This window comes from Linderina pennispora (genome assembly GCF_002104995.1).
Source record: "Linderina pennispora strain ATCC 12442 chromosome Unknown DL89scaffold_2, whole genome shotgun sequence".
Taxonomy (NCBI): Eukaryota; Fungi; Kickxellomycota; class Kickxellomycetes; order Kickxellales; family Kickxellaceae; genus Linderina; species Linderina pennispora.
The window spans coordinates 43701-56348 of NW_024468250.1; the positions used below are offsets into that span (position 1 = coordinate 43701).

The window sequence follows — 12648 nt, forward strand, 5'->3', positions numbered from 1 at the left end:
CTGCTGAACCTGGTTGGAACATGCATCTCGCACCAAGCGCTTGGCCAGGTCGGACTACAGCGCTGCGTATTGGTCGCCCATCTCGCCATTAGCCAAATCGACACGCTGCTGCCATCGGCACAGGAGACAGTAATTGCACTGGTCTACGCATTGCACTCGCAGCACGACTGCGATATCAGTCTTTGCATCGAAGACCTAGTGCATGCATGTGCTACAGCGAGCGGTACGGGAACAGCGGCAAAAGTTATGGCGGCACACATGGTTGGTGACATCGCCAAGGATGACTCGCTGGACCCGCTGTCAGCAGACAGTGTGCGATCAATCAAGAGCCTGCTAGGAGATCCGAGCGATGCTGTTCGCAAAGGGTGGTATCTAGCTGCTAAACGCACGTCTGCATATGATCCACTGAGAACGGCAAGCTATGGCGGTTCAGTTTCGAGCGTTGGTCGTGCGCTAGCTGTGAGTAGCTGCCCGGTTGGTTTCAGCAGCGTGGCATCAATGCTTGCACGCGAAATGACTCGATCGGATGCGCTGCTGATAGTTCGGTGCTTGACGACTGACTGGCCCAAACAGATGAGCGACGATGTGCACTTGACCGAGTTTGGCCTCCCTAGCTCGGTATTGGATATTGCGGTTGGTTCACTGAGAGCAGCAATGCCGTCTAATTCCTGCGGTGATGTGCTCATGGATATCCAGACTGCTGTTGCCGCTTCGGCACTTGCTTTGCGCAGTTCGAGTGCAGATGAGATTGGCTCAATCGTCGCCCTGCTGCTTGACGCTCTTCGCAAACTACCTTGAACCGGACAACGCGTCCAATGCATTCCCTGAGGACATCCCAAGCAGTACCATCTATTGGATTCTGGAGTTTGTCTACCACTATCTTGTATCGACTTCGCATGCGCCAGAGTCGCTAACTACTGTGGATGTGCAGCTGCTTCTTCTGCGTGCTGCAGTTGCCAGTAGCAATCTCGGATTTGCTGTCTTCATATGTCAGCACCTCACACGCAACCACCGCAAATCGGCCAAAGGTAGCCGCAAGCTAGCTATTTATACACAACTGCTCAGTGCCGCGCCATGGGTTGTTGTCAGCGAATTGCTTGGCAGTGAGGCTGGTGACATGGTCGACAGTTTTGCTGAGATGCAGTCTCTCGAGTCGCAGCTCAGCGGACTAGCGGTTTCTGATCACGACACTGGTGCGATGGACAGACTCAAAGACTTCGACCTGGGCGACCTAGGGATTCGGACAGGCGATGTTGCGCGTGCGGACCTAGCGCTATTATCTGGGCCTGTGCCCTCTCGCAGCACGTGCGACTTTCTGGGGCGGAGTGACCATAGGATTCAGATAGTGGATCGCTTCTTTGACTTTGCTGTGGCGGACAACATTTCGTATGTGGATGGCCGAGGACCACCGGTACTGCTCGAGCAGGAGGCGATGGGAAAGCTCAGATGCAGCTCAGGCGCAGCCACGGCAGTCCAGATTCGATCTGCTCGATGGCTACTTGGCCGTGGCCACCACCAGCAGGTATTGGCGGCTCTGGAAACAATGGACGTGAGTGGGTTTGCCTCCAAGCACCTGCGTGGCTGGTGGAGCACTTTTACGGATACCTTGCTTTTGCGCGCAAGCAATGGTCGCACAGACTCACCTGTGCTATGGAAGGATGCTGCTGTAAGACGCAAGATAATTGATGCTGTGCGGGCAGGTATCCCTGCCGATAGCCGGATCGACTTGGTTTTTGCTCAGTGTCCTGGGCAACCTGTTGGCGATTTTGTCTCCGATCTAGTGCACCCAGCATATCCGATTTCTGTTGATAGCTTGGTTGCTCAGGGCGTGGATACCGAGAAAGCGAGGCAAGCTGTTTTGTATCTTTGCAATGACACTTTGGTCGCCGATGAGCGCAGCCAGCTCTACTCCGGATCCATCATGCACGGCCGTGGGAAGATCCGATTCTCGGCTAAAGGCGTGCTTGACCCTGCAGCAGCGCTTATATCTGACGTTTCCCGGAACCCGTCGAATGCACCGCAACTAGTTACCGATTCATTGACTACCAGTGCCACTAAGCAGCTCGCGCCGTTTATCCCCCAGCTATTCGGATTGCTCAATTACAGGGAACTGCGCGACCCGAGCACTAGCATGTCGACTGCAGCCGATAGTGCTCTGAGCATTCTTGAACTCCTGTCTGAATCGTCCCCAGATGTGGTTATATTCCATGCTGTCGTAGCCGACCAGTCGCAAGCTAGTGGGACGCACGGCCAGCGACGTACCGCACAACTCCTACGGCGTTTCTCGCCTGAGCGGGTTGCAGATATCCGCCTGTTCTTGAAATCGGCTGAGCAAGCGATGGTGTTACCACAGGAGCGAATTCGCTGGCAGTGCATCAAGACCAAGTCCGCATATACTAAAGCGCTGATGGCCCACTTGCGGCCGGAGTCTTCACAAAGTACGGTTCAGGCTCCACTGGCGCCGCTATATAGCCTACTGGACGAGTATTCCGCACGGGTTCCGCTGTCGGCTGCTGAGAAAGATCTGATTTCTGTTATCCCCCAGTTGCGATCGCTTGTTGACCGGCTTGCTGTGGCCGACGCTGGCCTGCGTGCAGCAGAGGACATATGGAATGAGCTGTTCATGGCCCTCAACACCCCAGCAAAACTAGCTACTGCCTACGCTAGTCCCGCGCTAGCCGAGTTCACCACTGCCATACCCATTCCATCGCTGGTAGACAGCGGCGAGCCACGGTACCTTTCGCATGTTGGAAGCTCACTGCGTGTGATTGCGTCGAAGACACGGCCAAAGCTACTGACATTGCACTTTGCAGGAGCTACAGGCGAGATCACTAAAGAGCGGTACATTCTGAAGGGTAACGAGGACTTGCGCGTTGACGAGACGGTAATACAGTCATTCATGAGACTCAACCGTGTTGCGCGCTCTGCTGAGGGTGGAGAGACAGAGGGCGCATCACCACTGCGTCACTCTGCCCAACTGGCGGTCTATAATGTTGTTCCCACAGGACTCCTGGGTGGACTTATCCAGGTGGTCGATAACGCACCGTCGCTGTTTTTCATTTACTCGCAATTCGCCAAGGCCAAATTCGCGTCCGCCAGCGGACCTGATGGCCGCAACCAGCCGCCAACAACGATGCAGATCCACAGGCAATGTGCGTCGCGTATTCTCAAGAGCAATGGAATTCTACCGAACACGCCTTCCGCCAAATGGCCACCAGAGCTCCAGGCCGAAGTATACGATACGCTTGTATCCACAATCCCGCCGAATCTGCTGCACCGGCAGGTCATGGGTGCAGCACTAAGCCCGGCGCATTTGCACATGGCATCGCGCAACATGGTCAAGACAATAGCCATGTCATCTATGGCAGGCTATATCCTGGGGCTCGGGGACCGCCATCTAGACAACCTACTTGTGGATGTCAGTCGTGGCCAACTTGTGTCGATCGACTTCAATGTGTGCTTCGACTTTGGTGGCATATCACGCGTTCCTGAGCAAGTGCCATTCCGCATGACGCCAATTCTGCAGTACCTGTGCGGCTCACCGACCCAGTCGCCCGGCGATGCGTCGCTCGGCAACTGGGCTTTTGCAAACAGCCGTACATTTGCCCGGGCATCCGGAGCTGCCTTGCACTTTGCGCGGATGGATAAGGATGCATTGGTGAATGCGATTGCGCGGCGGGTCCAGTTCCAGCCGTTCCAAGAATGGGGCGATATCGAAATGACGTGGCTTAAAAGCAGCACACACGGCCAAGTCCACCAGCAGCCATCCTCTGCAAACTCGCCATCGGCGCTTGATGACAGTTCCAGCAACCGTGAGCGGTGGCTGTCGCCGGATCCGGGCGATGCCAGCAACCAGCCATCGCAGACACTGCCCACGAGTAGCCTGAGCCTTGGGTCGCCTCAGCAGTCCGAAGAGGCCATTCGGGCAACCGGTTTGTGCCCGCTCAGTGCGTTTTTGCCCCATGGCCAGACTGATGTGGTGTGTTTAACTGAGTCTTCAGCTGGGTGGAGAATCGCGCAGGCTGCTGTGGGGCGCATGGCAGCCAAGCTCGAATTCAGAGGCTCGAGTGTTTCTGATAGCTGCGATTCTGTGGTCAAGGAACAGGTGCTGGCTGTATGGGCTGCCTCGGTGGCAAAGGAAAATCTTATGAGAATGTATGCAGGCTGGGCGTCGTGGATATAGACGGCTTCTTCACGCTAGGTAGCGACCAATGCGAATGTACCCATACATAGCCCCTAACTGATGTGTATATACTCGGAAAAGCACAAGCCCAACGCGCAGATCGGGCAAGTTCTGCTCCTCATCCAAGAGCAAAATTCCCAAGGACTGGCGTGTCCAAACACCATGCGGCTCTATCTCAGTCTGCTCTATTCCGAGTTTTGTGCCATGGATATACTCTCATGGAGGAAACCAATTCCTATTCAGCTAGTAGCACACCAGCCACCAAGTGATTGAGCCTGCTAATTGACCCTAACACGAAGTTGAGGGAGAGATAGGCAGTCACTCGTGATGCTGTAATTATAAGTGCAGGGACAGGCATCAATACTCCATAGTCTGTCCTAACGGCACAGCTTTCACCGGATGGAGTTGGTCTAGTTTTGAAGGGGTCTTGAAAGTACTTGCAACGAACGAGAACGACCAGCTAATAAAGCTAGTAAAAGGCACCACCTGTGAAGATATCAACCTGGCTAGAATTTAGTGGTTTTTGGAAGCGATAATGCTTTTTATGAGCAGTTTCCTTCAGATGGTGCCTTTTTATAATCACATTGAAGAGTCACAGCAATGTGAGAAAATGAAATTGTCATTAAGGACGCAGGGGCGGTGTCGCTGATTAATCTAGCCCTGGGTCAAGCAGGTGGGCGAAGAGCCAGGTTGGAGAATTATATTACCTTTTGAAAATAACTGACATGTGATGTTTTCTTGATAGGAACTGCTATTACCGGTGGTGTTTTGTATTCTGAATTGCCTGCCGTGTCCAGCCATGTGGTATTTCTTGCATAGGCTCTTGAGGGCAGTCTTTTTGAGCTCTCAAAGCCACCTGGTGCTGGCGTGAAGTGAAAAATAAATGTGTGTGTCCGAGAGCGGATTTGTATGCGACAGCAAAGTATTGTGTGCTTGCAAGGCAAGCCATGAATTCCTGTGGTGGGGCTCAGAAGAGCATAAAGTCCTTCAATCAATCAAAAGCGCTCTAGCGGGCAGAAAGACACCTTTTAGGCTATCTTGTCATGTATAAAAACCTTCATTACCATCGCTGCAATGGTAGTGGCAACATATTGTGTACATGCAGTATTTATTTTCATAGCTTTGCGATGGACAGGGTGCTGCTAAGCAAAGATAACAGTGCCCTTAGTAGTAGACCTTGGCTGAGTAGTGGTTGCCGCCGCCAATGGGCGGAAGAGGCTCAATTACCGAGTACTTGGGAGCAGCAGGCGTCGTGGTAGTGTGGGTTGTTGTAGGCACGTTAGCTGAATACTTCGGAGTAGTAGGGGTTGGCGTCACAACTGAATGCGAGGTTTTCGCGCTAGTGCACGAGGTGGTCGAAGAAACGGGGGGAGGCGGAGGTGGGGGGTTCGAGGTCTTTGTGCTAGTGCAGGTAGTAGAAACAACGGCTGGGGTAGACGTAGGTGTAGCATTAGCGCCAGTGCAGGTTGTGGATGAGGTAACCTGGCCAGATGCAGGTGTCGGATGCGTGCTCTGGACACCAGTGCACGTAGTTGAGGGAGTCACAGGGGTGGACGTAGGAGTGGGAGCGGTAGCATATCCACCAGGATGCGATTTAGTACGATAGCCCTTGCTATGCTTGCTATGCTTGCTATGCTTGCTATGGTTTCCAGGACGACCCTTCTTGTGACCGCTCTTCTTGTGACCGCTCTTCTTGTGACCGCTCTTCTTGTTTCCGCCCTTCTTGTTTCCACCCTTCTTGTGTCCTCCAGGGCGAGTGTGATAACTGTTGGGATGGCTCTTGTTAGCTTCGGTGCAAGTGGTCGTCGGAGTAGCACTGCTTGTGTGTGTAGTCGGGGTTACAGCCGAATATTGGGGAGGAGGAACCACAGCAGAGTACTGAGGAACCGGGTTCACAGCGGAGTACTTAGGAGCAACCTCCTTGTAGTGACGCTTGACATGTCCAGGAGCAGCTGATGCTGCAGCAGCAAGGAGCAGAACAGTGGAGATAGTGAACGAGCGCATGGTTGAAGTTGTAGCTTGGATTTGCTTTTGGGGTTTGGGTTGAATTCCTAGCAGTGATGTTTGGCAGATATGCAGGAAAATGCAGATGAGGTATGATGTAGATGAGTGGTTAGTTTAGGTGGACGGCTGGTACTTTTACCATATTTATATGCGCCGCACTGTGGGTTCTGCTATGTAGTTTCATCTGCGCCAGGCCATGTTTACATTTGTTGACAGCCGATTGCCGAAAATAGAATTTTCAGGGATATCACAAATGATTGACCAGGCTTTTTAGAAATGTATAAAGGAAGCGGTCTCCTTTGCGGAGCAGTCGCCCACAGCATATAGTTCGAAAATAGACGGATTATCACATGATATTAATAGAACTAAGTTATCGCGAAAGATGGCCCCTTTACAAATTCTCCAGCTAGAAAGATGGCTTCTGGGAAGAAAGCACTGAAAATAGCCTGGGTTTCCTTGACACAGCAGGCCTGCCAAGAGCAAATATTTGCAAATATAGCCCCTTGCGTCGCATACAATGCCAAACTAGCCCCTTATAAATTGATGTCTGAAAAATTTAATTGAAAGGGCTCCACTCTAGGCAGCTGAGTGGCAAAGACTGAGCCTACGACGCCAGAAGGCAGAACAGGATATGTTTGATGGCTGTATATGTAGCCAATGAATATAGCCAAAATATACCTAATACACCAACAATAGGGCAGATTGGCTGCGGGATTATACATATTTCTTTTTCTATAAATGCTAGCTTCACTACCAGTAATGCAACCAGCTCGAGGTACACATCATTATTACTCAGTGTGTATATAACAGGGGGCAGTATCATAAATTCAGTACTGATAAATAGAGTTCAAACTAACAGGAAACGGCCGGGTTGGCTTCTGACACGATCCATGACCAGCATAGATGCAGTTCCTGTATACTTAGTTGGCAGCGCCAGCTTCAGCGACATGGTGACCACCGTGACCGCCACCATGATGACCGCCATGATGGCCGCCATGGTGTCCACCATGGTGACCTCCGTGATGACCTCCACCATGGTGGCCACCTGCATCAGCACCAACTTGATCCTGTCTCTTGTGGTGACCGCCATGACCACCGCCATGATGGCCGCCGTGGTGCCCACCATGGTGACCTCCATGATGACCTCCATGATGACCTCCACCGTGGTGGCCGCCAACATCGGCACCAGCCTGATCCTGTCTCTTGTGGGGACCGCCGTGGCCACCGCCGTGATGGCCACCACCATGATGTCCACCACCGTGATGACCGCCGTGGTGTCCACCATGGTGGCCTCCGTGATGACCTCCACCATGGTGGCCACCTACATCAGCACCAACAGGGTCTGCAGTAGTTGCTAGAACAGCAGCAGCGAGGAGTAGCGTGGATGAGAGTAATAGGACACGCATAGTTGTCGATGAGTTTAGAATATTAGACGATGGCTTGACTAGTGGCTCTTGTTAGTTTGCTGAAGTGTTTCGAAGGAGTAGCTTGCTTGTGATTGAATGAATCTGGTCCCAGCAAGGGCATGGTCAGGTATTTATACATGGCCAACTGTGCTGTTTGATACTTTGTCTCGTAAATTTCGCATTCTCTCCCGTATGTATACGGTTCAGCCAGAAATATGCTATATGTATGAATGCAGTCAATTTTTTCTCACGAATACCCTGTGACCACCGACCCAGAGATACTTTTGCCAATATGCTGCTCGCGCAAAACAGGTACTGCCATCCCTTTATGCAATAGATATTGTACTATGCATACAATTGCGGCGATGTCTCCGCTGTGGACCGATAAGGTTGTTCACAAATGACGTCTGCTTTATTTGCGCATGGTGATGATAGACAAACTACCATAAATAAACATGACTGTGTGAAAAAAAATTGAAGATACGAGCATGCGCTTGCACTAGGTGCCCTCAGATATGCGTGCTCGGTGGCAGCGGCTTTCGGGGTGTACTTTCTGATGGAATTTAGCTAGGGGATGACTGCAACAGAATCCACCCATGTTCTCGTTTCTAGGGACAGCTCCTGTTTGGTATGTCCCTCAAGAGTGAGATGATCCCTAAAACCCTGGGAAATCGCGCAATAGGGATTATGTCGGTGATATTTTCGTTCGATTCATGTCTTGAGATGTAAAGCACAATTTCCGACCCATGTATCTGGCCCGGGGCTGCTGAAAACACATCCTTCCAAAGACAAGGCTTAACAGCAACTAGAATTTATTCTTCTAATACTAAACGCTTGGCTCAACACCACACATACGCTATCCATGGCACTGCCATGCCACACATATTCTGTATATGCATTGATAGCTATTGCTGTTCAGATTGTAATATTGATAGAGAAGGAAAAGTGGAGTTGCAAAGAGTGCCTGCTATCTGACACTCACTTGTTGGTACCCTACGAAGGTATGCCTACGAAGGTATGCCTACGAAGGTATACCCCTCAATGCTATATCCGGATATCCAAGGCACAATACCTGGCGTGCTTTTCACGCTGGTAAATGCATTCAAGACGTACGTATTCATTGCCGACGACGCGCATTTGCCGCATTATCTCTCTGCATAGGATTGAATCTCGTCGAGCTAGGTGGTCTTGGACGCCCATCCTGTGTACCTCCGCGCGCCGGGCCCACATGCGACGGTGGCCCGCCTGAATATGGGCCTCCATTCCGGGCCAAGAGCCCTGGTGGAGGTGGGGGAGGAGGTGGGCGGCCCATCATCGAGCGCATTTGGCTCAGCGGCGGGGGCGGTGGAGGGCGCTGCTGCGGCGGGTGAGGCGCACCAGCTGCCCGCATGCCAGGCAAGGGGGGTGGCGGTGGCAGAGGCGGTCGGGCAGACTCAGCTTTACTGTCGCCAAGGCCAGGTAGCTTGGTGATGTTTTCTTTCATAATATTGGCCATTACTCGACCAAGAGACCCGGACGATAGCCCAGGTAGTCCTGGCAGCGTCGAAGGCGTGTTCGGCACAATAGCGTCGTTGGCGGAGTCCTTGCCATCGTTCTTGTGCGACGCATTGGCAGGTCCAAATCCCAGGGAGCTCACAAACTCCGACGACGCTTTGAGATTGACGGCCTCGCCATATATTCTCTCCTCCTGCTCCTTATCGGCCAGCTCAGTATCTAGGTGCTCTGCGGGCCTGGGGCGAGACCAGAACCGAGTCGTATGGTCATTACTACCAGATGCCAGGATATGACCCATCGGGTGCCACGCTAGCGACCAAATGTATGACTCATGGGCACCAGTGATCTCACCCTGGTGGCCCTTCTCGCCTGTAAACCAGAAGTGGATACCGCCATCGGACCCGCCTGATGCAAACATTGTCTCATGAATCGGGTGCCATGCGACCGAGGAAACCTCTTTCTGCGGGCCACGGAATGCCTGCACCTCCTTCATAGCACGCAGGTCGAACATCTTGATATTTTGGTCGCGGCCGCCGGTGAGGAGCCAGTTGCCGTTACGATTCCACTGCAGGCTTGACACTGTGTTGTTGTGGCCGTGCAGAGTAGTCAGGCACTTTGAGGAGCGCGGGTCCCAGAGCTTTACCACGTTGTCCTTGCCCCCGGATGCAATCATGCCCATGTACGGGTGCCAGTCAATTGTCCGCACATCCCAGCCGTGGCCCGAAAGCTGGCTCTCCTCGGCGCTACGATTGAAGTCCCAGATTTTCAGCACGCCGTCATCACCGCCTGTGACAAACTTTGTGTCGGCTGGGCTGAAACTCAGATCGCGGATTGTGTCCTTGTGGCCCTGGAAGACCTTGACGTTGTTCATGTTGGGCTGCCAGTACTTGATCACACCATTGCCGTCAGCACTGACCAGCCACTGCGCGTTGTGTGTCCACTCCATCGCTCGCACAGCGGTATCGTGCGCCTACATGTATAAGATGGCAATGGTTTGAGCACACTCTTCCTCCCAAACAGAGCACCATGCTTGAAACATGCTTTATTGGATTCTGACCAATACATGGCTAGAGAATATCTTCTGGTGTATCTTACCTGCATGATGGTTTCAAAGTTGAACGTCAGCCCGCTCCACATTGTGAATTCGCCAGTGGACGCGCCAGTCAGTAGTCTCCTGCCCTCAGGCGTCCACCGAATAACGTTGATTGGGCACCGCATTTTATTCTGCGCCTGTTGAATAAACCTCGTCGTAATCGACGTCTCAGGCTCCTCCGGCACAAATACCGATGGAAACACCTCAACCGTGTAGCTGGGATCGCTGGGCAGATACTTTAGGGACATGTTGGCGCCACCCGACCGCAACTCCAGACCGCGTGCCGTCGACGCGTAGTAGTCGATTGTCCGGCGCTGCAACGGCCTTCGGACGCGCTTATTCTCGTCACCTTGCTGGTTGCTGCTGCTGTTGCTGTTGTTATTGTGGAATGATGGGCGCATCTGCGGTGCGTACCCCTGCTGCTGCTGCTGGTACTGGGGCGGACCACTGTGCTGCTGGTAGCCGCCCCCATTGTTGGGCCGCATACCGCCTTGCTGCATCGGCATATATGGCGGCCGGCCATGCTGGTTGTAGTTTGGCTGCATTCCGTGGCTCTGATTGCGCGGCGCCATTTGCTGCTGTGGGCGGAAATTGCCACCCATTGGAGCGTGCTGCTGCATATACTGAGGTGGCCTTGGTGGGCGCGATAAAGGTGGTGGCGGTGGCGGCGGTGGAGAACCAGACATTTTGGATGAGCAATGTAAATTTTGATAATAAACTGTAGACGAATTGAAAGGAAGCAGATCCCAGAAATCAGCGCACCTCCAGAGGCTGGGTTAGGGCAAACGGGCGTGCTGTTAGAAATATGGGAAGACGGATTATTTTTCGTGCTTATTTCTTGTCCACTTTAAACTACTCTGAGGTGGCATCGTCTGAGGCAGTGGTTCTGGTTGACTGTCCAGGCGTCAAGATGGTCGCATCATCATTATCAGAAATGTATCTGCTAGGAGAAGGGCGACAGCCGCTGCCTGGTCTACGGGTCGTGCTATTGGAGCGCCGGTTCCGGACTCTGGCATTCGACGAACTGCCCATGCCCTCTTTCGGGGGAATGGGCGACGGTGATCTGCTTCCAGAATGTGGGTCTATAACATGGCGTGTTGGGTATCGGGAAGGGCGCTCACTACCGTGCACATCCTCGTTATAGCTATCCTCATCTTCCAGCCAGTAATCTCCTCCGCTGTTGGATTCAAGCTCATCGTCATAGACTACGCTTTGCTGAAGTGCCGGTTCAGAGGGTCTCCGAGAATTCCTACTATTTGGCTTCAGCGAACCGCGGTTCTTAACACTGTGTGCTGGTCTCTGGCTAGACTCCTGATGACGGATCCGTCTAACGTGGTGTTCCTCGCCCTGAAATGACGGATCATGGTCAAATTGGCCTTCTTCAATATCGCCATCCATATCCCCTAGGCCATTATTATATTGTGTGCGTACATCGGCATCACTTGTAGGATGCATCCGGCCCCTGCCTCGTCTGCCCCCTCTATGAAACCTACCCGGGTACCTCCCGCCCCGGTACCCGTCTCGATGTCTGTATGGAGGAAATTCATCATGATATATCATTCGACGGGTATTTCTCGCCGGTCCAGAGTACCTTTGCCCACGCCCCCTCTGCGAAGCCCTGTCGTAGCAGTTTTGGTATGAACGGTGCGGGTGCCGGCGAAAATAAGGCGGCTGCTGGCGTTGAGCAAAATGGACAGTTACCAGGCTGTTGCCCAGCGTCTTGCCATGTATGGCAGCACACGCTTCTTGGGCCTGTGTGCTCGTATCATATTCAATGAATGCGTATCTACTTATGCAGTGCCGCCATACTGCAAGTATAACATACCAATTAATACCTGGAGCTCGAGAAACATACTGTGTGGCTTCATGCGTGTATCATGTCAATCCAGCATTATTGTATCTGCCACACAAATTCCACGGCTTGCTCACATATATGCTAGTGAAGTGTGCCATGCAGATCCTTTGTATGTCGTTGAAACTTACGGATGCGATTCACTGCCACGAAGAGGAGGGATTTCACAGCGAATTATCCTGCCATACCTAACGCTTATTTTGCAAGGAGAGCAGTTAGAATAAAATCTTTGCGATTATGTATCCTAGTGGGCTCTGGCTTCCTAATAGACTCACTTTTCAAACTCGGTGCACAATGCTACGTGTGTGATGTCGGGTGTGAAACCGGCTATGAAGAGCGTCTTTGCAGAATCAAATCTCATATTCGAAAGGGTATGCTAATGCTGGGGTGTTGGAGATTAATGTAAACGAAGCAAGACAAAGATGGAGACACTAGCGCATGCCAGACGTTTTTCTTCTTATACTCACCCTCTAGTCGCCAGCTAATTGCCTGTTACTGTCCTGCCACACACAAACCGAGAGCCATGCTTCCCCATGTTAGCGATCAGCCGCCTGCTTAGCAAATCTAGAGATCTAGCCCGGACTCCACACGTGACCTCCCTCTCCTTTTTAAGTAT

The 12648-nt window shown here is 52.4% G+C and overlaps 5 protein-coding genes across 5 annotated transcripts; 1 reads left to right on the plus strand and 4 right to left on the minus strand.

The window, feature by feature from the left end:
* Positions 1-2899: 2899 nt before the first annotated feature.
* On the plus strand, positions 2900-3514 carry DL89DRAFT_220906 (kinase-like protein; the record flags this gene model as incomplete). Its single annotated transcript, XM_040884481.1, has 2 exons — positions 2900-3090; positions 3148-3514. Coding segments are annotated over 2 exons (558 nt in total), but the record flags the coding sequence as incomplete, so codon positions are not given.
* A 1764-nt stretch (positions 3515-5278) lies between these two features.
* DL89DRAFT_281363 (uncharacterized protein) lies at positions 5279-6288 on the minus strand. Its single transcript, XM_040889638.1, has one exon. The coding sequence runs from the start codon at positions 6185-6187 to the stop codon at positions 5348-5350; it is 840 nt and encodes a 279-aa protein (XP_040745968.1). The 5' UTR covers positions 6188-6288; the 3' UTR covers positions 5279-5347.
* A 737-nt stretch (positions 6289-7025) lies between these two features.
* On the minus strand, positions 7026-7675 carry DL89DRAFT_264846 (uncharacterized protein). Its single transcript, XM_040886403.1, has one exon. It carries the CDS (start codon positions 7591-7593, stop codon positions 7108-7110), a length of 486 nt encoding a protein of 161 aa, XP_040745969.1. The 5' UTR covers positions 7594-7675; the 3' UTR covers positions 7026-7107.
* Positions 7676-8699: 1024 nt separating this feature from the next.
* DL89DRAFT_80560 (WD40 repeat-like protein) lies at positions 8700-10949 on the minus strand. The gene is made up of 2 exons (XM_040892091.1): positions 10183-10949; positions 8700-10057 (listed from the first exon to the last, which is right to left on the minus strand). Exons 1-2 carry the CDS (start codon positions 10864-10866, stop codon positions 8711-8713), a joined length of 2031 nt encoding a protein of 676 aa, XP_040745970.1. The 5' UTR covers positions 10867-10949; the 3' UTR covers positions 8700-8710.
* Positions 10950-12629, minus strand: DL89DRAFT_80548 (uncharacterized protein). The gene is made up of 3 exons (XM_040892090.1): positions 12308-12629; positions 12164-12220; positions 10950-11966 (listed from the first exon to the last, which is right to left on the minus strand). The coding sequence occupies exons 1-3, from the start codon at positions 12391-12393 to the stop codon at positions 11033-11035; spliced, it is 1077 nt and encodes a 358-aa protein (XP_040745971.1). The 5' UTR covers positions 12394-12629; the 3' UTR covers positions 10950-11032.
* Between the last annotated feature and the right edge of the window lie 19 nt (positions 12630-12648).

Excerpts from the sequence above, each read along its gene's own strand:
- DL89DRAFT_80560 (XM_040892091.1), bottom strand. The coding sequence starts at position 10,866 with ATGTCTGGTTCTCCACCGCCGCCACCGCCACCACCTTTATCGCGCCCA. Across the intron at positions 10,058-10,182 it reads ACTTTGAAACCATCATGCAG|GCGCACGATACCGCTGTGCG; the intron begins GTAAGATACACC and ends TTATACATGTAG.
- DL89DRAFT_264846 (XM_040886403.1), bottom strand. The coding sequence starts at position 7,593 with ATGCGTGTCCTATTACTCTCATCCACGCTACTCCTCGCTGCTGCTGTT.
- DL89DRAFT_281363 (XM_040889638.1), bottom strand. The coding sequence starts at position 6,187 with ATGCGCTCGTTCACTATCTCCACTGTTCTGCTCCTTGCTGCTGCAGCA.
- DL89DRAFT_80548 (XM_040892090.1), bottom strand. The coding sequence starts at position 12,393 with ATGAGATTTGATTCTGCAAAGACGCTCTTCATAGCCGGTTTCACACCC. Across the intron at positions 12,221-12,307 it reads TTGTGCACCGAGTTTGAAAA|GTATGGCAGGATAATTCGCT; the intron begins GTGAGTCTATTA and ends AATAAGCGTTAG. Across the intron at positions 11,967-12,163 it reads CGTGGCAGTGAATCGCATCC|ATACGCATTCATTGAATATG; the intron begins GTAAGTTTCAAC and ends CTGCATAAGTAG.